The 23,005-nt window shown below is 54.5% G+C and overlaps 1 protein-coding gene across 1 annotated transcript; it reads left to right on the top strand.

Annotated features, from left to right (window-relative positions):
* The first annotated feature begins 1,035 nt into the window (after positions 1–1,035).
* Positions 1,036–22,072, top strand: LOC309400689 (serrate RNA effector molecule homolog). The gene is made up of 20 exons (XM_081969297.1): positions 1,036–1,165; positions 2,972–3,109; positions 4,419–4,547; positions 4,820–4,966; positions 9,100–9,288; positions 13,619–13,788; positions 14,063–14,241; positions 14,744–14,839; positions 15,249–15,360; positions 15,451–15,620; positions 15,736–15,797; positions 16,561–16,639; positions 16,790–16,981; positions 17,394–17,564; positions 17,661–17,814; positions 18,762–18,955; positions 19,081–19,237; positions 19,468–19,557; positions 20,604–20,700; positions 21,767–22,072. Exons 2-20 carry the CDS (start codon positions 2,991–2,993, stop codon positions 21,840–21,842), a joined length of 2,583 nt encoding a protein of 860 aa, XP_081825423.1. The 5' UTR covers positions 1,036–1,165; positions 2,972–2,990; the 3' UTR covers positions 21,843–22,072.
* Positions 22,073–23,005: the final 933 nt, after the last annotated feature.

The raw sequence follows: 23,005 nt of genomic DNA, 5'->3' as shown, positions 1-23,005 counted from the left end.
TGGTGGGCCGGGGGTGAGCTTGTCCTTGCTCTGAGTTCGAATCCTTGGAGAGCCAAGAAGGATGAGCGTAACCTTGAGGGGAGAAAGGTGTGAGGGTCCCAAGCCTTTTTCCTTGCAAAGCGTCCCATGAAAAGTCTCTGGACTGATTTTTGACCAAGGAGAATCCAAAGCCTCCATCGGTGGGAGTTCCATCTCTGGGCACTGCCAGTGGGTCTCTCTTGGGACATCCTCCTGGGGCTTCCCCCCCCCCCCCAACTTTCCTGGCTCTCAGCCCTGGAATTTCTTGGTGGTCTCCCATCCAAGTGCAATCCCAGAGATGCGCCTGTCTAGACTTTTGCAGATGAATCAAATGCTGTGGCCTAAAGACGTCATAAAGGAAGCAGAATTTCCCGCTTTCTAAGGTTGCAAGGCGGGTGGGGGGGGTCGAGAGGGAGGAAAGCAAAGTTTTGCCAAGACTGTAAAAAAGGGGAGAAACTGAAAATAGTCCAGGAAGTCCCTCCTCCCTCCACGTGGGCAGGAAGAGGCGATCAGAAACCCCGCCAGTGACACCTTGAGGGGTCGGGGAGATGACTCTTCACTTTCCTAGCTCTCCGGCCGCCGCTTTGGCGGGCTAGTCAACTCAGTTGCTGCTCTAGGCTTCCCTCGCCTTTATGGTGAAACGCGCTTGGCCCAAGCGTTTTGCGGAAATAGAGCTGTACGAGGCTAGATCGTCCTTCTAAGCCAGGTGTCTCCAAGCTTGGCCACTTGGGGACTTCAACTCCCAGAATTCTAAAGCTGACTGAGGAATTCTGGGAGTTGAAGTCCCCAAGTTTTAAAGTGGCCAAGCTTGGAGACCTATGATCTAAGCAACACTCTCTCTTTCTCCTCCTAAGTGGGCCGACATTCAGGCGACCACCTGGATTTGGCCCACATGGCTGGGGATGATGGGAATTCCACTCCTCCCCCAAGCATTGCACAAGATAAGACCTGGCGGACTAGAGAACCGCCAGAAGTTCGCTTAGCCCCGCCTCCCTCCGGCGGGGCTTCCGGCGCGTTAAAATTACGTCTGGAGGCGGGGCCGGAAGTGCGTCCTGCAGAGGCGGCGGGCTTCCGGCGCGGGCAGCGAGGTGACCGCGCTGCCGAGGCCGCTCTCGGACCCTGCAGCCAGCGGCGCCTCGGGTAGCCGGTGAGGAGCGAGGCGGCGTCGCCTCCCGCCGCCATTTCCTTCGCCCCCCCCCCCATGTGGGAAAGAGCCCCTCCCGCGGGCCCATCATCCGTGGCCGGCTCGGCTGTGCCTGCTGGGGTCCCGGGGACGGCGGGCCTTGGCCCTCCTCGCGGCTCTGGCCCCGCTTCCCTTCCTTCAGCCCGCTTGGCCCCTCGGGGGCTAGGCTAGCAGTGGGCGCCGCCTCGAGTAATGGACGCTGCTGCGGGAGGGAGGGAGGGAGAGCTGGCGCTCGGCCAAGTATATTGTTTGATTGTGGGTGGGTGTGTATATAGACTGTATAGAATTGTTTGGTGATAAACGAAGGGAGACTAGTATAGATCTATTTCAAGCTATTTAGCTCTCATCAGCTAGCCATACCCGTACTGGGATTCAAACCTGGGCTGTTTTTACATATTAGGCAGTTGTATTAACCTCTAAGCCACAAGCTCTCCCCCCCTTATCAGCTGAGCCAGGGGAATGAAAAACTTATGTATCATACATGTATATATTTAACCAGGTGTAGTGTTAAAAGAAGAGACCGACATTGCGATCTCCAGAACTTGAAATATATTACCCACTTAGCTTTCATTAACTTCTGCTAACATGTCAGAGTGTTAAAAACTACCATTGATGAGATATCTGCCTTTATACATCATTGATCAATTTGGCATTGGATGTGATGGGCCTATCCACCCGCCTCACACCTAGAATTAGCTCTGTCATTTTTTACTTCAGACGTGTTCTCAAGCGGGTAATATATTTTAAGTTTTGGAGATCACAACGTCTGTCTCTTCTTTTACACGTGTGTGTGTGTGTGCTCTCCCCTGGCATTGAAGAAAGTGACCTATATATGATTTTCCCACTTGCTGCATCCCCAGTTGTCAATTGGGACACTTGACAACTTAACTCGTGTTATGACGGTTGCAGCATCCGAGTGGGTGGGTGGGTCACATGATCCCCTTTTGCGACCTTCTGATGAGCAAAGTCATTGGGGAAGCCACATTCACTTCACAGCCAGGTTACTAACTTGACAACTTGGGATTCAAAAGCTGGGGCAAGAAAAGTTGTAAAATGGGGCAAAATTCACTTAACCACAGAAATTTTGGACTCAATTGACGTAAGTCAAGGATTGTGTGTCTATATGTGTACATTGTATAATCAATGTATTCTCATTTACTTTTTTCTTGTTTATTTTCTTCTATTTTACTTTCAATTTGTTTCAGTTTCCTTTTTATTTTCTCCTTTTTATTGTTGTGGCTGTGTAGAGTAGCCTCAAGTTGAAATAGGCAGCAGATAATAATTAAAGGGCTTTTTTCTTAACGTAAAATACAAGTAAGGATGTTAGAAAAATGGGAAAGGAAAGGAAAGAGAGGGAATAAAATGAGGGAAGCTGGGAAAAGGAAGGAAAGAGCAGTGACTTCTGATTTTTTTTTGGTGCAGTGAAATCCTTAATAAAGGTATAATATCAACTTTTTAGTTTTGTCAATTAATAATCACTCTCCGTTTCTATAGGGGTAACCCACCAACTAATCCCTGTGATATTGTAAGCTTCCCAGAGTCGCTCAACAGTGAGATGGGCAGCTTATAAACTTAATAGCAAATAAATTCCTGCAAACAGAGATCCTTCCTCCACCCCCACCCCAAGTTCTTGAAGAGCTTCCTGGTTGCTAAGGGAGACTGGATGCGGTTTAGCGCTTGTGCCCAGGGTCCTTCTGCCCCTTCCAGGCAGCCCACCCGCTTCCCCTGCAGGCAGACTGATCTCGGCTTCATTCCGCCTCTGTCCTCCAGATGGTCTTGAGCCACCGCAATGGGAGACAGCGATGACGAATACGACCGCAGGCGCAGGGACAAATTCCGACGCGAGAGAAGTGACTACGATCGCTCTCGAGAGCGAGACGACCGACGCCGAGACGACTGGAGTGACAGGTGATGCCCGGAGGACAGAGAAGGGTGGAGAAAGGGCCAAGCAGACTGAAAGCTCCTCTTTGCTCTTTGGGGCCCACTGGACAGGCTTGGCCTTCAGTTTGGAAAGTAGGTAGGACTAATAAAGGAGAATATTTGCAGCTCAGGGTTGAAATCGGGAGTCCTCGGTGCTTTCTGAGCTGGCCTGTTTTCTTGCAGATATCTCATGACCCCACTAGGTTACATCATCAGTACTAGAAATGTAATCCCCACCCTCTTCTAGCGCTGATGATGTTCCTTAGCTGGGTCTTAAAACGTCTGCAAGAAAACCACCAAGCTCAGTGAGCACCAAGGACCCCACCGTCCTCCTCTCCCCGTAAACCCCACTCCCTTCTAGCATTAATGATATTACCTGGCTTGAGCAATGAAATATCTGCAAGAAAACAGACAGACACCTCCAAAAACTCAAGTACCGTATTTTTCGGAGTATAAGACACTCCCAAGTATAAGACGCACCTAGCTTTTGGGGAGGGAAATGGGAGGGGGGGGAATCTGCCCCCACAAAGCGCCCAGGAAGACCAGTTTCCAGCTGGTCTTTGTGGGCGCTGGGGCACCCAAAAATGGCCAAAAGAAAGAGGCTGTTTTTGACCCCAAAACTGCCTGAAAACAGATTCCCAAATGGCCAAGGGACAGGCCTGTGGGCACACGCACACACATAGGTTCTCCATCACTGCCTATTGCAGCCGCTGCAAGCCCCATTTTCCCCGTTGGCTGCAAGGAGGTAAATTGCTGGGAGGCAGAGGCCAAGGGGGGGGGGAAACGGTGGGGGAGCTGAGCTACATTCGGTATGTAAGGTGCATCCAAATTCTCACCCTCTTTTTTTGTGGGGGGGTGGTGCATTTTATACTCCGAAAAATACAGTAGATAGAAATATATGCAGGGTTTGCAAGCAAAGGGGCCTGCCCAAAATACCTTGAGGCTTCTTCTGCCCGTGGGTACGTACGGAAGGACCCGTCCTTTGCCCTGCCAGTCGCCACAAGGCTGTTTAGCAGGGGCTAAGCCATTGTGTTACTCCAGCTGGGGGGCATAGATGATGCTCCCACAATTGAGAAAGGGGAGCTAGAAAACAGCCTCTGCCTGCACTCTCCACCCCAGGGAATTCAAATCCCTTTCAGCCAGCCGACCCAAAGGAACTCCCTTGGACAGGCCTTTGGTTCCTGAGGTTGTCAGGGGAGCTTTTCTTGTCGTGTTTACGGCTTCTGTATGAGTCCTGCTGCCAGGAATGCAGGCCGGGTCAGCAGGATGCAAACGCTGACCTCTTTCCTTCCGCTAGGGAATGGGACCGAGGCCGGGAGCGCCGGAGCAGAGGGGAATACCGGGATTACGACCGGAGCAGGCGGGAACGCTTCTCCCCCCCGCGTCACGAGCTGAGCCCACCACAGAAGCGCATGAGACGGGATTGGTGGGTTTTCGTAAAAAATTATCTTTGCAACTTAGGTGGAATCTTCCTGTTAAGATTTCAGATTTCATATTCTGTGTTTTAGTATTTTATTCCCATGTTCCGTTTTCCTGAAATATGATGTGGAAGTGCCCTACGATAAGGAAGAATTTGTGTCAGGCGGGCGTGGGGTCTGTCTCCCCCCAGGGACCTGAGCCTCCTGCTCTGGGGGTTTAGCTGAGGGAGGCCCCTTCTGAGCATGTGCGAAAGGATCTCCTCCTTCCTTCCTTCCGCAGGGATGAGCACACAGCAGATCCCTACCATTCCGGCTATGAGATGCCTTACAGCGGGGTCTCCACGGGCCCCTCCTATGGGCCTCCCCAGCCCTGGGCACACCCGGAAATGCACGTGACCCAACACCACATCCTCCCCATCCAAGCCAGGTAAGCTGGTTCTTGGGGGTATCTCCTCTCCCCCCACCTCTCATTATCTGTCTGCCTGTCTGTCTACCATGTATCTATCTCTTATTTATATCTATCTATCGATCTATCTATCGATCTATCTATTGTGTATCTATATCATTTATCTATCTGTCTATTTAACTATCATGTATCTCTATATTTATCTCTATCTATCATGTATCTATCTCTATCATTTATCTGTCTTGTCTGCCTGTCTAATGTATCTATCTCTATCACTCTTATCATCTATATTTATCTATCATGTATCTATCTTATATCATCTATCTGTATCCCACCTTTATTATTTTACAAATAACTCAAGGTGACAAACATATCCTCACGAGGCTGGCTACTGGGGCTGGTGAACGCTTCGCTGGGTGAGGGCCTTTTACCAACCGCCTTGAAAGAGGCGGTGGTGAGGCCCCTGCTCAAGAAGCCTTCTCTGGACCCAACGGAGCTAGCAAATTACCGTCCTGTCTCCAACCTTCCTTTCTTAGCGAAGGTTGTTGAGAGTGTGGTGGCTCAGCAGTTTCCGCGCCACCTGGAGGAAGCTGATTATCTAGACCCGCGCCAGTCCGGCTTCCGACCCGGTCACAGCACAGAGACAGCCTTGGTCGCGTTGGTGGATGATCTCTGGAGGGCAAAGGATGGGGGTTGTTCCTCCATCCTTGTCCTATTAGACCTCTCGGCGGCCTTCGATACCATCGACCATGGTATCCTATTGCGCCGTCTGGAGGGGTTGGGGGTCGGGGGCACCGTATTACAATGGTTCCGCTCCTACCTCTCTGGCCGGACGCAATGTGTGTTGGCAGGAGAGGAGAGGTCGACCGCGAGGCCCCTTATCTGTGGGGTCCCACAGGGGTCGATCCTCTCGCCTCTCCTGTTCAACGTATATATGAAGCCGCTGGGCGAGATCATCCGTGGTTTTGTGGTGGGATACCATCTGTACGCTGATGACACTCAGCTGTACATTTCCACCCCAAACCACCCCAACGAGGCTGTTGAAGTGATGTCCCGGTGTCTGGAAGCCGTACGGGTCTGGATGGATGACAACAGGCTCAGGCTCAACCCCTCCAAGACAGAGTGGCTGTGGCTTCCGGCTTCCCGGTTCAACCAGCATATGCCATCGCTGGCCATCGGGGACGATCAATTAGCCCCGGTGGAAGGGGCGCGCAATTTGGGCATCCTCCTTGATGCCCGGCTGTCTATGGAAGATCACGTGGCAGCCGTGGCGAGGGGGGCGTTCCACCAGGTTCACCTGGTGCGCCAATTGCGGCCCCTTTTGGACCGGGAGGCCTTGCGCACAGTCACTCACGCGCTGGTGACGTCTCGCCTGGACTACTGTAACGCTCTCTACATGGGGCTCCCCTTGAGGTGCACCCGGAGACTGCAGTTGGTCCAGAATGCAGCCGCGCGGGTAATTATGGGGAGATCGAGGTTCTCCCATATAACACCTATCCTGCGCGAGCTGCACTGGCTTCCTGTGGCCTACCGGGTGCGCTTCAAGGTGCTGGTTACCACCTTCAAAGCGCTCCATGGCACAGGGCCTAGTTACCTGCGGGATCGCGTCCTGCCCCATACATCCCTGCGACCCGTCCGCTCACACAGAGAGGGACTACTCCGGGTGCTGTCCTCCAGAGAGTGCCAGAGGGCAACGCCCAGGAGTAGGGCCTTCTCTGTAGTGGGCCCCACCCTTTGGAATGACCTCCCCCCAGACATCAGGACAACAACCGACCTTCGCTCCTTCCGTATGAAGCTGAAAACCTACCTGTTTCGACTAGCTGACCTGGCATAATACTACAGCCTCTCCAGCCCAGGGCATTTTTAATTGGTAATTTTAGTTTTTAAGGGTTAATTTCACTGGGGTTTTAACTTTTTTAGGTATTGTAACTTATTTATTTATTCTTACCTCCTCTGTACGCTATATAATACTTTTGTACGTCGCCCCGAGTCCCTGTGGGGAGAGGGGGCGACTAATAAGTTCAAGTAATAAATAAATAAATAAATAAATAAATACCCAACAAGCCTGCCTCCTCCAATATCTCAGAGGTTGCCACAAAGAAGAGGGAGTCAAGCTATTCTCCAAAGCACCTGAGGGTAGAACAAGAAGCAATGGGTGGAAACTAATCAAGGAGAGAAGCAACTTAGAACTGAGGAGAAATTTCCTGACAGTGAGAACAATTAATCAGTGGAACAGCTTGCCTCCAGAAGTTGTGAATGCCCCAACACTGGAAGTCTTTAAGAAGATGTTGGATAGCTATTTGTCTGAAACGGTATAGGGTTTCCTGCCTAGGCAGGGGGTTGGACTAGAAGACCTCCAAGGTCCCTTCCAACTCTACTATTGTATTGTATTGTATTGTATTGTTTTCCCCATAACACCCCTGTGAGGTGGATTGGGCTGAGAGAGAGGGATCGGCCCAGAGTCACCTGGCTGGCTTTCATGCCGAAGGCAGGACTAGAACTCGCCATCTCCTGGTTTCTGGCCTGGTGCTTTAATTGCTGAACCCCTGGGTGTTTGGTTAGTTCTGAAATGCCAAAGGCAGTCCCAGGTAGGAAAGCTGTGTAAGCCCACAAACTCAGATCAGGGTTGATTTAAAGGACTTTCCTGAGAAGGGAAAAAAAAGGAGGCAATTTTGATTGCGAATCACCTATGCTTTGAGGCCAAAAGCCATGTCTCCTCTCTTGCTCATCTGCATGATTCTTCAGGAGGAGGAGGAGGAGGCAGTGCAAATGCTGTTTGAGAGGGGAGTTTCTGAAAATCCCTTGGGGTATTCTGCAGCTGAACTCTTTTTCTTTTGCCCTTTCGGCTGCTACAGCTTCAGTTTCCCTAGTAAACAGTTCAGAGCTGCCCTCCTGACTTTCCCTGTGGCAGCCGAGATGCCACTGGGAAAGGTCACGGCGTGGCTGGCGAGCTTCTGTCATCAAACGAGGAAGATGGCTCTCTCTCCATCTTCAGTTCTTCTTGCTTTTAAGCGTTTCTTGAGCTTGCATTTTTACTCTTTATTTTGCGTGCTTTCTTCCTTTAAGCAAAATATTCCGTTGTAGCCCATTCCATTCCAATTCTGAAGTCTATATTCTTCTTTTCTGCATTCCATTCCATTCCATTATTAGTAGAAACAATGGTTTCTATAGTGGTCAAGCCTACAATTTTAAGACTTGTGGACTTCCAACTCCTAGAATTCCAAATTCAATTCCTAGAACTGACTTTGAGCCAATCACCAGGTGATGGTGAGTTCTAGTCCCGCAATAAGCAGGAAAGCTGACTGGGTGCCTTTAGACCAATCACCAGGAGACGGTCCCCAAGTCTTAAAGTTGACAGCTTTGGAGAGTAACTCTTGACTCACAGGTACTGTTTTCATTTTCTCAACGTTTCTCTTGCTTTGATGCTCTCCATCTTCACTCTGCCTGCTTTCAACTCCCCGTGTATTCTTTTTTTTTTAAGTTTTACTATTTTTTAGTTACAAAAATAAATATTCTATCTTTCCTTAAGCAGTGTGTTAGTCTGGGTGCAAACATCTCTATGCAACATCGTTCCTCTTTTGCCACAACTTTCACATATTAACATTATTTCCGTAAGTTTAGTATTATAATATATTGAGCATTTAAACGTTATAAAACTCTCCATTTTTCTTCTTAATAGCTCCTAGCAACAGTATCATACCAACATTAAACATCATTATTCTCGTCATACACATACTAACAGTTTTCATCTTATTTATATCTCTAAGTGTATTATCTACTTATTTTTTAGCTTTCTTCATTTCCAAACTCCTTTTTTCTCTCTCCAACCATTGCCGGTGGTAGATGCCATCTGTAAAACATCATACGAATTCTCTTGATATGCAGTTGACGTTGTTAATTTGTAGTTCCTGTCCCACAATTTCTGCCATTTATCCAATAATATCGTATTTTCTCTCATGCTATCATTATCTCTTTTACTTGTTCCTCTTCCAATTTTATGCCCAATAAGTAATTAGACGGTTTCTTTATTAATCTTTCTTTTGTTCCTGTTAGAATTTTCTAGCAGGAACGCTACCTGGGTATTCTTGAGGCATAAAACAGCGGGAAGGAAGTGGTGGCTGCCGGCTAATCCCTCCTCTTCCTCCTCCCTCCAGGTTGGGGAATATCGCAGAAGTGGACCTGGGCATCGCTCCGCCCGTCATGAAGAATTTCAAGGAGTTCCTCCTGTCCTTGGATGACTCCGTGGACGAGACGGAGGCCGTGAAGCGCTACAACGACTACAAGCTGGATTTCCGCCGCCAGCAGATGCAAAATTTCTTCCTGGCCCACAAGGAGGAAGAGTGGTACGTCTCTCGTGGGCTGGGCTGCCCGCCTCGGAGGGCAGGGAGGAGGGCCTCACGGGCAGGCGGGTGGGTTTCCAAATGTAAAAACCCCAGGAGAGAAGCGGGTGGGTGGGTCAGGCATTGCTGGTGGTTTCTGGGTTTAGACATTTCAGCAATAGTTTTTTTTTTTAATGTTTGTTTGTTTATTTCCTGGCCTTCAGTGCCACAGCAATCCTGGCTGAACAATACACCGGCAGCCCTCGACTTACAACTGCAATTCTGTCGCTAAGTGAAACATTTCTTGAGTTTCCCCCCATTTTACGACCTTCCTTGCCACAATTAAGCCATTCACTACATTTGTTAAGTTAGTAACCCAGTCGTTAAGCGAATCTGGCTTCCCTGTGGACTCTGCCTGTCGGAAGGTCGCAAATGGGGATTATGTGACCCCAGGACAATTGTGACCGTCATAAATACGAGTCAGTTGCCAAGTGTTCAAACTTTTGATCGGGTGACCCCGGGGGTGGGGGGGGCAGGGAGGCGTTTGCTGTAACATTTTTAAGTGCAAAAACGATCCCAACTCCTCACAAAGCGGTAACTTTGAATGGCCACTAAGTGGACGTTTGTAAGTCGAGGTCTGCCTGTGCACCCCCAGGTCCTCAGACGAAAAGCAGGAGGGTCCCCGGGCAGCCAGGCCCCCTCAGCGCTTCCCCTCCTGGCAGCCTCTCCTCCTCCAGAGGGTTGCCTGAAGGGGAGGGGGCTTTCTCACCCATTTGGGGTCCTCGGGTTTTGCATCGAAATAAGCCAGCCGAGGGAGCCCCCCCCCCCCCTTGGCTGAAGAGCAACGTCCTCTCTGTGGCCCCAAATGCCCTTGTGAGCTGAAGGAGCCCTCGCCCCTCCCTTCCCCATCAGCGCCTAGAAAGAGCGCCTGACCAGCATGGGCTGTTTCTCAATTGGGCGGCCAAAACCAGAGAATGCGCTAAAGCTGGGAAGGTTTAGGGGGAAGCAGTTGGATGCCAAGACGGTGGGAGGTCAGGGAGGGAGGGGCCCAAGGCTTGAGAAGCAGCAGCAGCAGCAGCAGCGCATCTGACCCCGGGGGGGGGGCAGGTGGAAGGGCCCAGGGCCTCCTCCCCGGGAGAGAGCGGAGGAAGTGGGGGGGGGCAGCCGGTCTCTCTCTCCTTCCTGCTTTTGGGGAAACGGGTGCAGCAGTGCCGGAGGTCACGGTTGGCCAATCCCCTCCAGCCGTTTCCTCTCCCTTTGATGCCACTGGAGAGAATTCAGGAGGTTTATTGGCCCCTCCGGGCAGCCTCCACCAATGGAGAGGAAGGCAAGGAAAGGAGACGGGAAATGAAACAACAGAACCCACCAAGCCAAGGAGGGGAAACGAGACCCTCCCTCTCCTCCCCTCTGCAGCCTCTGGGGCCCCCCTCCATCTCTACCCCCTTTCAGGGCTGCCTGGGAGAGAAGGCCGCTGTTTCCGCCCCAGAGGCTCCGTCTCTGCTTCCCAGCTCTTTTCAGCGGCCAAAATATAGATAGATTTTAATCTTTTCCACCCCCTTTTCTTGGCAACCAGAACAGTTGGGCAGGAGCCGCTACTGACCTCCTGGGCTTTCCTGGGTTGCCCCTCCTGGCTCCTCCTCACCCTCTCCCAGATCCTGGTTGGCCGCCTTAACCACAACACCAAGCTGGCTTGATAGATCAGGCAGCCCCCGACTTACGACTGCACTTGGGCCCGATGTTACTCAACTAGGCATCGGTTAAGCGAGCTTTGCTTCATTTTACGACCTCCCTCGCCACTGAGTAACACACTTGTTGAGTGAATCTGGCTTCCTCCGTTGACTTTGCTTATCGGAAGGTCGCAAAACGGGATGGTGTGACACACACACACACATGGAACACTACGACTGTCGTAAATATGAATCAGTTGCCAAACGTCTGAATTTTGATCCCGTGGGGATGCAGCAATGGTCGTAAGTGTGAAAAAAGGCTTGCAAGTCAGAACTTTGAACGGTTGTAAGTCGAGGACTGCCGATATCTTGTTTTAGGGCTGCTGTGTAATTTGCCTGGACATCCCCAGAATCCTGGGTGTCCCTTCGTAGGAGGGCATCCTCTCCAAGGGGGCATATTCATAGCTGGGGGGGGGGGGGGAACCAGGGGGAATAGCTGCCTATGGTTGCCTTGCCTGCCTGTCAATCCCTTTTTTGGGGAGGGGGGGAGAGAAGGGAGGTGCTCAGACCTGCCCCCCCTCCCCACTGAGTGCCCCACACTAAAAAGATTCAGTTAAAATAGGACAGGCTGGTCCTGCCAACCTTCCAGGGGGAAAATGGAAAAGAGGCTCCTTGTTTTCCAGCCTGAAGCACGGAAGAGTGGCTGACCTCGGCTGCGGGTTTTCTCCTCGGAAACTGCTGGGGTCATTTGGGGAGGGGGCGCGGGGGGGCAGCTGCAAAGGCTGGAAAACAACAGCCCAGAATCCCAGGTTTTCCCAGCCCCGGGAGAAGCTCGCGTGCTGGGAGGCATGGAAGCCCACCCCGGTGTCTGCGGCAGGAGGGAGCAAAGGGGTCTTTATGGGGATGAGGCAAGGCCTGCCCCCTTCCCCCCAAATGAGAGGGTCCTTTGCCCCGGCCGTGGCTCAAGAGAAGGATGGAGGCGGGTTGTCTTTTCTCCCCATATTCTGTGGGCTGTAGCTGATGTCTCTTCGCTTTAACCACTTTTGATTTCCTTCCTAGCTTTTATTTATTTTTTTGATTTCCTTTTGTTTTGGATGTTAACTGTAATAACACGGCCTTTTCTCCCCTCCTCCCACGAACCTCTCGCAGGAGACTCCAAAATTCAGCCGTCCTCAACCGGGAGAATCCATAAATAAATCCAAACACACCCAAGAGCCTTGAATCTGGTTTTCTTTTTCATTTTTTTTTTCCATTTTTTCCTTCCTCTCTCGGCTGGTAGTGGTGGATTTTTTTTTTCCTCCGTAGCTTAGCCAGCCAGGGCCTTCACTGTGCACAATGCAGTGAGTAGCTGAATGTGAATCCATAGGAGGTAGACAGCTCAGGATCGTGCAGGCGGCTCCTCTTTTTCAAGTCCTGCACCCCAGCACGAGAGAGAGAGAGAGAGAGAGAGAGAGATTCCAATGTTCCTAAATCCGGGCGGTTTTTCTTAAAATCCGCCGAAGAAAACTCTCTTCGCTTGGAAGGCTCGCAGTGTGGCTCCCTCCGTGTATGTATGACGTGTTCTGTCTTCTTAAATCAGAGCTGAGAGAAAGGAAACTAACATTTCTAAGGGCTCGTTTCCGGTTGGCCTGGTCACGTTATAGAGAAGGCCTGCTTTGGCTTTGGTTGTGTCCACTCCGTTCCCCCCCCCCCTTTCACAGCCCTCCCACCGGCGCCTCCCCATCAGGTTTGGCACCCGGGGCTAGCAGAGGGCCTATCCCCAGCCCAACCAGCAGAGGGTGCAAACTCCCCACACAAGGCGGCAGCTCTCTGACCAAGGCGCGCCAGGAAGGTTCTGCTGATCCTTCTGGGGAAGGCCCAAGAGGCAGGCTTCCGGAGGGTGGGCCATGTCTGGGGGCAAGACCAGGGCTGGGAGTGGGGAGCGGTCGGGCCTTGCAAGCAAGCATTTAGAACCCCTTGGCAACTTGGAGGCCTTTGGACCTCCCGGAATGGGGAATTCTGGGAGTTGAAGTCCAAAGGCGTTGACGTGGCAGACCCCCTGCTCTAAGCGAATGGAAGTGTCACAGTGGGGCTGAAATCCAGAGGGGACCCGAGCGATGTTTTGTGGGCCAGGGATGGGGTGCGATGCACTTCCTTGCCCCTCCCTCAAAGTCTGCCTTTGCCCCCCACCATATGATGGGAAGCGCCCACGCTCATCCTCTTCCCCCCCCCCTGCCCAGATGCCAGGTATAGGGTGGGGACGATGGGCATTGGCATTCTCAAGCATCTGGTAGGCGCCCAGGTGGAGCCCCTGAGCTGATTAGGAGAGGCAGCAAGGGAGCTGCGTTGAAGGTTCAGCAGGAGGAGGAGGAGGAGGAGGTGGCACCTCGGCTGCCCCCGTTGGCAGGAGAGCCCCCAAGATCTGCACAAAACAGCTGGGCTGCTGTTAACCAGGATTTTTGAGTGTCCAGTATACAGCCCGACTCTGGCTGGTTCTTTTAAGGTCTTCAGGTCCCTCCCACCCGTCCGTCCGTCCGTCCCTTACAAGGCCCCCTTCTTCTCCCTGCCACTTCCTTCCCCAGCTTTGCATGTGTGGACGGTGCCTGAGGGGCAGCGCGCTCCGTTCCCCTCCGGCTAAGGCGTGTCTCCCTCTGCCTTCTTCTCTGTCTGTTTCCGCTCCCTTCCCTCCTCGCTTGGACCCCGTTCAGGTTCCGGTCCAAATACCACCCGGAAGAAGCCGGACGGAGGAAGCAGGAGGCCCAGAATGCTCTCCAGAACCGGCTCAGTGTCTTTCTCTACCTGATGGACAACGGCTGGTTTGAGGGCCTGCAGCTGGACATCGACAAGGCCAATGCCATCATCAAGGTCCTGGACGCCGGTAGGTGCCCAGAGGCAGCCTGTCCCCGGGTGGCTTGAAGCCCCGGAGGAGGCAGCCACAGCGGCCCTTGTTTGTGGTTCTCCTGCCCTTGAAGGGCCATCCTGCACACTGGGAAAGTGGCCGGAGTCTTCCGTGGCAGGGGACGCCTGGGGAAGGACGGGGCAGAGCTGGGCTCCTTGGCCCCCTGGGGCTTGGAGGGACGGGTCTCCCGCTGCCACGGAGGACTGGCGGCTCTGCGGGTCCTCCGTCCAATTCAAGGCTTTGGCCTCCCCAGCTGTCATCAAGATGGAAGGCGGGACAGAGCACGACTTGAAGGTCTTGGACCAGGAGGAGGAAGAGGAGCGCCCAGAGAAGGCTGAGCCAGGGAAGAAGGAGGAGAACCGGCTGCCGGAGCAGGAGCGGAGAGTCTCCTCCGAGAAGGAGGAGAAGAAAGAGGAGGCCAAGAAGGCCAAGGTGGGAAACAGGGGAGGGGAGGAGATGCTGAGAGAGAGAGAGAGAGAGAGAGAGAGAGAGAGAGAGAGAGTTTGTTGCATCCATTGAAAACCAGGAAGCACACGGAGCCAAATGATGCAGCCGGATTCCTTAACTGCTTTATATACAGAAGGATAGGTGACTCAGTGTACAATCCCAACAGGAGGTTCTTCCAAGGAAACACAAGGCAGGAGAGTCACAGGGAAACCCAAGCAGTTGGCTTCCTTTTGGCGGACAAGCCAGGCAGACTGCTTAAGTTTACTTCTCAGAGCAGCAGATTCCTTAAGTTTCTGTTTCAGTTCCCTGCACAGACTCCGATCTGTTTAAGCTCCCATTGGCTGACTTAGTTGCTATGCCCGTTCATTGGCTGACCTTGTTCCCATGTCTCTCCCGGTCATGAATACTTTAACGGGGCCAAGGCCTCCTACCGCCTTCCCCGACTGAGGAGCAGGCCGGGCTCTGACTGACCAGGCCTCTTTTGCAGACTGCCGAGGAGGAAGCGCCGGAGGAAAAAGGCAAGAAGGAGGAGGAGGAGAAAAGGGGGGAGAAGAAAGAGGAGCCCGAGAAGGAGGCAAAGAAGGTGGGTGACAAGGGGGGGTCCCTCCGCCCCCACCAGATCGCCCTCTGGTCAACTCTGTGTGTGGACACAAGAAGAGGGAGGCCAGCTAAATGGGGTGACATCTGGGGGGGAGAAGAATAACCTTGTGTCCCAGGAGACACACACACACACACACAGACACACACACACCCCGGTCTGAAGTGACAGGAGAGGGGGCTTCAGCCAGCTGGGGAACACCTGTAGGCTTCCTAATTTCCAGCTCTTTTGGGGCGGGGGGGGGGGAGTAATGGGAATGTGGGGACACATGCAACCCTTCCCTCCCTCCCTCCCTCCCCAGAGTTCCAGGCCAATGAGACAGTGGGGAGGGGGGGGGATAGGCCTTTGGCCCAAAGGAAGCGTGTGGGACCCTCTCCTGCCTCCCCTTTTCCAGACCACCCACAAGCGGAAGCGGAAGCGCAGCGGGAACGACAGCTACGACGAGGGGAGCGTTTCGGAGTCCGACAGCGATTCCGAGAGCGGGCGCCCCCAAGGAGAGGAGAAAGGTGAGAGGGGAGGGGCCCCCAGGGGGAGGGTCTGAGGGGTCCCAGCAGGCCCTGGAGGGGGAGGCCCGGCCTCATCTGCCTCCTGTGCAGCTGCAGACAAGAAGCCCAAGGAGGAGCCGGCCGGCCCGAAGGACGGGGAGGGCTCCCCCAAAGGCAAGGAGAAGGAGCTTGGGGAGCCCAAGCCGCGCGCTCTGCACAAGACCTGCTCCCTCTTCGTGCGCAACATCGCCCCCAACATCCCCCAGGCAGAGATCGTGGCGGTGAGTGCGGCCCCGGGGGAGAAGGGGGCGGGGTGGGGGGGCAGATGGATTGCCTATCCATCTCAACACACACACACACACACACACACAACACCAACCCTTTCCGCTTCCTCAGTTCTGCAAAAGGTACCCTGGATTCATGAGAGTGGCTCTTTCGGACCCTCAGCCGGAACGGAGGTAAGGGCACACGGGACCCCCCCCCTCCCAGCCCCACCCTGGTTTTTAAGTTCGGGGTGAGCTTTATTGAAGCAGACACACACACACACAGACACACACACACGGCCTGGCGGGAGGAGGTGCGGCCTGCTCAGTGGCAGCTCTTTCCCCTTGTTTTAGAAAAGAACCCCCCCCCAGTCCCCCCCCCCCCAGGTGAGGAAGGCTCACAACAGGGATAAAATAACGATTGTGCCCCACCCAGAGTTGCCCAGAGTCAAATGGGCAGCCAGTTAATTTTATGGGAGGGAGGGAAAAGAACGAAGGAAGAAAAGAAGGAAGAGAGTAATGGGAAGGGGGGGAGGGAAAGGCAAGAAGGAAAGAAAGAAAGGAAAGGAGGAAAAGAGAAAGGACGGAAGGAAGGAAGAGAAAGAGGAAAGAAGGAAGGAAGAGAGTAATGGGAAGGGGGGGAGGGAAAGTTAGGAAGGAAAGAAGGAAAAAGGAAGAGGAAGGAAGGAAGGGAAATACTTTTTCTCTTGGTCCTTTCCTAAACCCAGAAGCCCCAGGGGGCAGGGAGGAGGGCTCAGCTGCAGGGAGGGTTGGCTGGGTTCCTGCCAGGGCCTGGGTCCGCAGCCCCTTCCCTCACCAAACAGCACCCCCAGAGGGCCCCTCTTTCTGGAGCTGGGGTGCTGTTCTGGCAGGGGAGGGGCGCTGCAGCCCCTTGCAAATGAGGGGTGGGGGGGTGGGCTTTGCCAGAGCCTCTGACCGGCCCTTCTCCCGTCCCCAGGTTCTTCCGGAGGGGCTGGTTGACCTTCGACCGCACCGTCAACATCAAGGAAATCTGTTGGAATCTCCAGAATATTCGGGTAAAGTAGAGATGGGGGGGAGGCAGGGAGGGGGGGCCTTGAGAATCACTCACTTCTCTGGTGGGCAGAGGGGGGCCGGGGGGGGCGGCAGGGCCTCCCGCGTAGGTGTGGGGAGAATGCCGGCTGCCTGACCTGCCTCCCCCCCTCCAGCTGCGCGACTGTGAGCTGAGCCCTGGCGTCAATCGGGACCTGACTCGCCGCGTGCGCAACATCAACGGAATGACGCAGCACAAGCAGATCCTGCGCAACGACATCAAGCTGGCGGCCAAGCTCATCCACACCATGGACGACCGGACCCAGCTGTGGGGGGCCGGCGAGGCCCAGCTGCCCTCCGAAGTGTCGGTGAGTCTCGGGGAAGGCGCTGCGGTTTTACGACCTTTCTTCGCCGCCGTCGTTGAGTGACTCGCTGCCATCTTTAAGGTAGTCACACGGTTGTTCAGTGAATCCAGCGACCCTTTGACCCCAGGGACGCTGCGACGGTCATAAATATGAACCGGTTGCCAAGCAAGTGTCCATATTTGGAGCCCATGACCCCAGGGACATTATAGCGGTCGTAAGTGTGAAGAAGTGGTCATTGGTCACTATTCCTAGCGCCTTTGTAACTTGAAACAGTCACCCAACAGACGGTTCTTAGCCAAGAGCCCCCTGCGTAATGCCGTTGACTCTGGCCAGGGGAGGCGGCCGCGGTGGCAGCCAGGCAGAGGCGCGGGCGAGGGTGGGGCTGCCCCTCACCTGGCATCCCCCCCTCCCCCAGAATCTGCCTTCCCAGAACCCCATCCTGAAGAACATCACGGACTACCTGATCGAGGAGGTCAGCGCAGAAGAGGAGGAGCTGCTGGGCCGAAGCGGGGAGCCCTCGGAAGAGACTCCCAAAGAGGGAAACCCGGCCGAGATCACGGTGGAGAGGGATGAGAAGCTGGTGAAGGTGAGCCCTGCGTCCGGGGAGGCGGGTCCCAAGGTGCCTCCCCCCCCCCCCCGGGGTGCCAGGCGGGCTGAGCCTCTCCCCATTTGTGCCACACAGGTCCTGGACAAGCTGCTACTCTACCTGCGCATCGTCCACTCGGTCGACTACTACAACACCTCCGAGTACCTCAACGAGGACGAGATGCCCAACCGGTGCGGGATCATCCATGTGCGTGGGCCCATTCCCCCCAACCGCGTCACCCACCGTGAAGGTACGGGGCCTGTCCGCCACCCCCCACATTCCCTGCCCTCCTCTTTCGCTGCTGCCATTGAAGGAAGCACCGGGGGGTGTCCTCACCTTACAACCAACGCTGAGACCAGAGTATCTGGGGCCAAGCAGGGCAGTTGTGAAGGGAGCTGCACCTGATTTCGTAGCTTCAGTCAGTAAGTGAATCAGGCAACCCCCCCAACCCCCATTGACTTGGCTTGCTAGGAACAGCGACCCCTTGACCCCCGGGGACACTGCAACCGAAGTCAAGGCCTGCCAGGCGGGCAGTGCCCGGGCTTCCCTCCTGGGCCTGGAGAGGCCACAGGAGTTGCAAGGACGGTATAGGAGGCCCCTTTCCTCAGCGCTGTTGTGACCACGAATGGTCGCTGAACAGGCGGCTGTAGGTCAAGGACTGAGGACCACAATGGAGCCCAAAGTTTCCGTTGCTGAGCGAGACGGCTGCTAAGTGAGTTTTGCCCCGTTTGAGGACCTGTCTTGCCACGGTTGATGAGTGAATCACGGCGGTTCTTAGGTTGTTAAGTGAGGCTGGCTTCCCCGTTGACGTCAAAGCAGATCACGTGACTCCGGGACACTGCGACCGTCGTAAATATGAACAGGTTGCCAAGTGTCCCTATTTTGGTCAGGTGACCGTGGGGAAGCCGCAGGGGTCGTAAGTGTGAAAAGTGGCCATAAGTCACTTTTTTCAGTGCCCTTGTAGCTTTGAACCGTCACTGAGGGAAGAGTTGTAGGTCGAGGACTGGCCCTGCCTCGCTCTGCCCCAAGGTGGGGAGGGGAGCCCAGAAGCCGGGTGTCGTCGTGTTTCCTGCCAGCCCAAGACCCTGGTCTGCCCCCGGAGGAGCCCCTCCGCCCCGTGGGTCGTGCCGGGGGCTTTGGGGGCTTTGGGGGGGGGCAGAGGTGGGGCCCCCTGGGACGGACTCCTTGCCCTTCCAGTGGCCGAGTGGCAGAAGGCCTTCGAGGAGAAGCTGCTGCCCCTCTTCAGCATCCGGGAGTCCCTGTCGGAGGAGGAAGCCCTCAAGATGGGCAAGAAGGACCCCGAGCAGGAAGTGGAGAACTTCGTCACCTCCAACACCCTGGAGCTGGGCAAGGACAAGTGGCAGTGCCCGCTCAGCGGGAAGAAGTTCAAGGTGACCAGCAGCCCCCCCCTCCCCCTAGCCACCGGCCCCCTTGTCTGGCAGGCAAGGTCAGGCTCCCCCTCCCACCCGGGCTCTCCTGACACCCCCCCTCCCTCTCCCCCCACCCCCCCCTGCAGGGCCCGGAGTTTGTGCGCAAGCACATCTTCAACAAGCACGCGGAGAAGATTGAGGAGGTGAAGAAGGAGGTCTCCTTCTTCAACAACTTCCTGATGGACGCCAAGCGGCCGGCACTGCCCGAGTTCAAGCTGAACCAGCCACCCGTCCCCGGGCAGGGTGAGTCGGGGGGGGGGGGGGGAAGGAGAGCCTCGGGGTCCCTGCCGGAGTTCTGGGAGAGAAGGCGATACACCCCCCCCCCCCCCGCAGCCCCTCTCTCGCCACAGGTGGAGGCGGGTGAGAAAACGCCCAGCGGGCTCCTCCGTCCCCTCGGCACTTCCTGGTCCTAAGCGGCGGCTTTGCTGCTGCTCCCCTGGCAAGGGCCAAACGCCTCCCTTTGCCCTCCTCAGGCCTGGCACCCGGGTTGCCCTACCCACCGCAGGCCCCCCAGGGACTGATGCCCTATGGACAGCCACGCCCGCCCATCCTGGGATACGGAGGTAGGTGGGGCAGCTCCCCTCCTGGGCGGAAGGGAGGGAGGGAGGGAGGGAGGGACGCAGATGCAGCCCCAGAGGAATGCCTGAAGGAGGATCCCCCCCCCCACTGCTTTTATTCCCCCCATAGGCAAAGCACACCCATATATATTGGTTGCTGAACAGTTTTGGGAGATGGTCATGTGTGCAAATACACATCCACAAGTGAGGCAAAAAGCCAGTTGGTTTGTGAATTCTCCTCCGGGCTTAAAAGACCCTTGGCCCTGTCGTCCCAAATAAGCAGCCCCACCCTTCCCATCGGACTAGTAGTATATTTACGTTGGTTGCGATTGTTCTTCCCTTTAGATGTTGTGTTATTTCATGGGCCAATGAAGATACGTTGTGCGGTGCTTGTAGAAATTTGTTCATGGGTTTTTTTTCAAACTAAAGCCCGGCCCCCAACGGTCTGAGGGTCCCATTATCCCTCCTTCCTTCACCATTGGAGGCCGTGTGTGTGTGTGTGTTTGTGTTGCTTCTCGCCTTCTTCCGCCTGCTTCTCTCAGCATCCCTCCATGCCCACTTGGGGGTTTTAGTTGCAGTCTTAATCGGTCCAGTTCTCAGTCTGGTTTATTGTGGGGACACGTGAAACATCATAGGATCAGGAGTTATTTTGAAGGGAATCCTGTTGGTTTTATTCTTTTTTTAATGGCCTCTTTTGAGGAGGAGCCTGAAGCTGCTGCTTTTAATGAAGTTAGGCAAGTGGCAAGAAAGTTTGTGCCTTTTTCCCTTTGGGGGGGGGGGTTTCTTTTAAGTAAATAGATCCCCTGCCTTGAGCACAAGTACAGCAAGGACAAAGGGAAAATGGATGGCTAACGGGGCCACACCCACCCAGTCACATGGCCACCTAGCCACGCCCACCCAGCTGGTCCGGCCCCTCAACGGGGTGAGGGACCGTGAATCGGCCCCCTGGACTGCAGATTGTCTAGTCCAGGGGTCCTCAAACTTTTCAACAGGGGGCCGTTCTTCTGTGGTTAATTCAAGCGAGGCCACCGTTTCTCCTCCTCTCTTCCCAGGTGGCCCTCCGTACCCCCCGGCTCCCTATGCCGCCGGCCGGGGCAACTATGACACCTTCCGAGGGCAGGCTGGATACCTGAATAAACCGCGGAACAGGTAGCTGCAGGGAAGCCTCCCCGTCACCTGTGCGAGAGGCAGGGCTGGGTCCCAACCCTGGGGGTGGGAGTGGGGGGGGGCAATGGGCAGCTGGCCTGTGGCCACGCAGTCCTAAGGCTGCATTAACAGAGGGACACAATCAGGGTCAGGTGAAGTATTAATTCCGCTTTATAAGGCCTTGCAAGGCTGCACCCAATTCTGGTCACCACAATATACCGTATTTTTCGGAGTATAAGACGCACCAAGATTTTGAAGAGGTAAATTAAAAAAAAAAAGGTTTTGCACTCTGCAGGCCTCCCAAACCTTCTGCACACCTCACCTTTTTGTGAAAAACAGGCCCTGCAGAGGCTTTGGGAGGCCTGCAAAGAGCTCCTGGGGGCTGCGGGGGGGGGGGGGCAAAAACAAGCAAAAACCAGCCCGTTTTTCACTCATTTTCTTCCCTCCCCAGCCCCCAGGAGCACTTTGCAGGCCTCCCAAAGCCTCTGCAGGGCCCTCTGAAGGGGGCAGGGGTTTCGGGAGGCCAGGAATGCTGCATTCAGTGTACAAGGCGCACCCAGATTTTCACCCTCTTTTTTTTGTGGGGGGGGAAAGGTGCGCCTTATACTCCGAACAGTGCAGTAGAAGTGATGTTGCGCTTGTGGGAAGAGTGCAGAGAAGAGCAACGAAAACCATTCGGGGGCTGGAGAGCAAAACGTGGGAAGGAGGATTGCAGGGTTTGGGTTTGGCCCATCCAGAGAAAAGAAGGACTTTGGGGGGACGTGATAGCAGCCTTCCAGTATTTGAGGGGCTGCCCCAAAGAAGAAGAGGGGGCTCAGATTCTAAGTTCCAAAGCTCCAGGAGAGAAGCAGCCTGGAATTAAGGAGAAACTTCCTAACGGTGAGAACAGTTGACCAGGGGCACAGCTTGCCACCAGAAAGTGTGGGTGCTCCATCATTGGAGGTTTTAAGAAGAGACTGGACAACCGTTTGTTCAGAGTGGTACAGAGTCTCCTGTTTGAGCAGGGGGTTGGACTAGAAGACCTCCAAGTTCCCCCCTTCCAGCTCTCTTCTCCTCTCCCTCTCTTCAGGATGGTCCGAGGAGACCCCCGCGCCATCGTAGAGTACCGAGACTTGGACGCCCCTGAGGACGTAGACTTCTTCTGAGCCCCACCGCCTCGGCTTCACATCCCCCATCCCCCTCCCCTCGCTTTTTTTTAAAAACAACCCCGTCATCCTGCTCGCCCCTCCATCTCTGTCTGTGTCTGTGTGTGTGTCTCTGTGTGTGTGTGTGTGTGTGAAGCCAGGTCAGGATCCGTGTCTTTGAGATCCGTCCGCCGGTTTTACGCGTTTAGCTGTATTTGGATTTCAATAAAAGCCTCTCCGTTTCTCAGGCTCTTCCCATGTTTGCTCACCGTTATGGGGTATCTGTGCGAACGAAGGCCTCCCGGGCACCCTGCTCCCCCTCCCCCCACTCCACTGAGGGTGTTTGGGATTGGGGGCCGCTGAGGACACTGAGCTGGGGAGGGGGCTGTGCATCTCATTTTTAGGGTATGGGCAGGCATTTGCTCTCCCTCCCTGGTCCACATTGGAGCATTTGAATGTTGTCTTGCAATGTTGAACAGGGTCTGGAGCAGGGGAGGGGGGAACGATGGCCCCTTTATGACGGGTGGGCTTCAACTCCCAGAACGCCCGAGCCATGCTGAAGCCCACCCGTGATAAGGGGCCATTGCTCCCTGCCTCTGGTCTACAGCCGTGAGGGCAAACCTTTTTCTCACGGAGTGCCACAGTTGTGTGTGTGTGTGTGCCAACACCAATTCAATCCTCCCTGCGCATGCGCACACAACCCCTGCCCAGGCTTTCCTGAAGCGTGGGGAGGGCAAAACGGCCACCCCCAGCCTCGGGAAGGCCTGGTGCACACGGACACCGGAGATGATGGCTGGCCTACCACCAACAGGGATCCAGGTGCCACAGGTGCCCCGTCACAGGCCTAGAGCATGCCAGCTGGGGAATTCTGGGAATTGAAGTCTAGAGGTCTTAAGGAATTTGATAATTACTACTATCTCCTACAATAAAGAATGACGGAGTTGGAGTCCCAGAAAATAAAGGTTTTACCTGTATAGAAGGAAGAAAAAGGGAAGGGCCAGCGTGTAGCAGAGTTTAATGTGTGGCTAAAGGAGTGGTGTAAAAGGGAAGGCTTTGGTTTTATTAGTCATGATGCCTGCAGCTGGTCCAATGAAAAACTGTACAAAAGAGATGGTTTGCACCCATCCAAGAAAGGGACTGAGTTACTTGGCATCAAATTCACAGATTTTCTGGATAAACATTTA

This window comes from Natrix helvetica (genome assembly GCF_964273705.1).
Source record: "Natrix helvetica genome assembly, chromosome: W".
In the NCBI taxonomy this organism is placed as follows: Eukaryota; Metazoa; Chordata; class Lepidosauria; order Squamata; family Natricidae; genus Natrix; species Natrix helvetica.
Note: the sequence above shows the minus strand (reverse complement) of the source record. Positions and strands in the feature narration are given on the sequence as shown.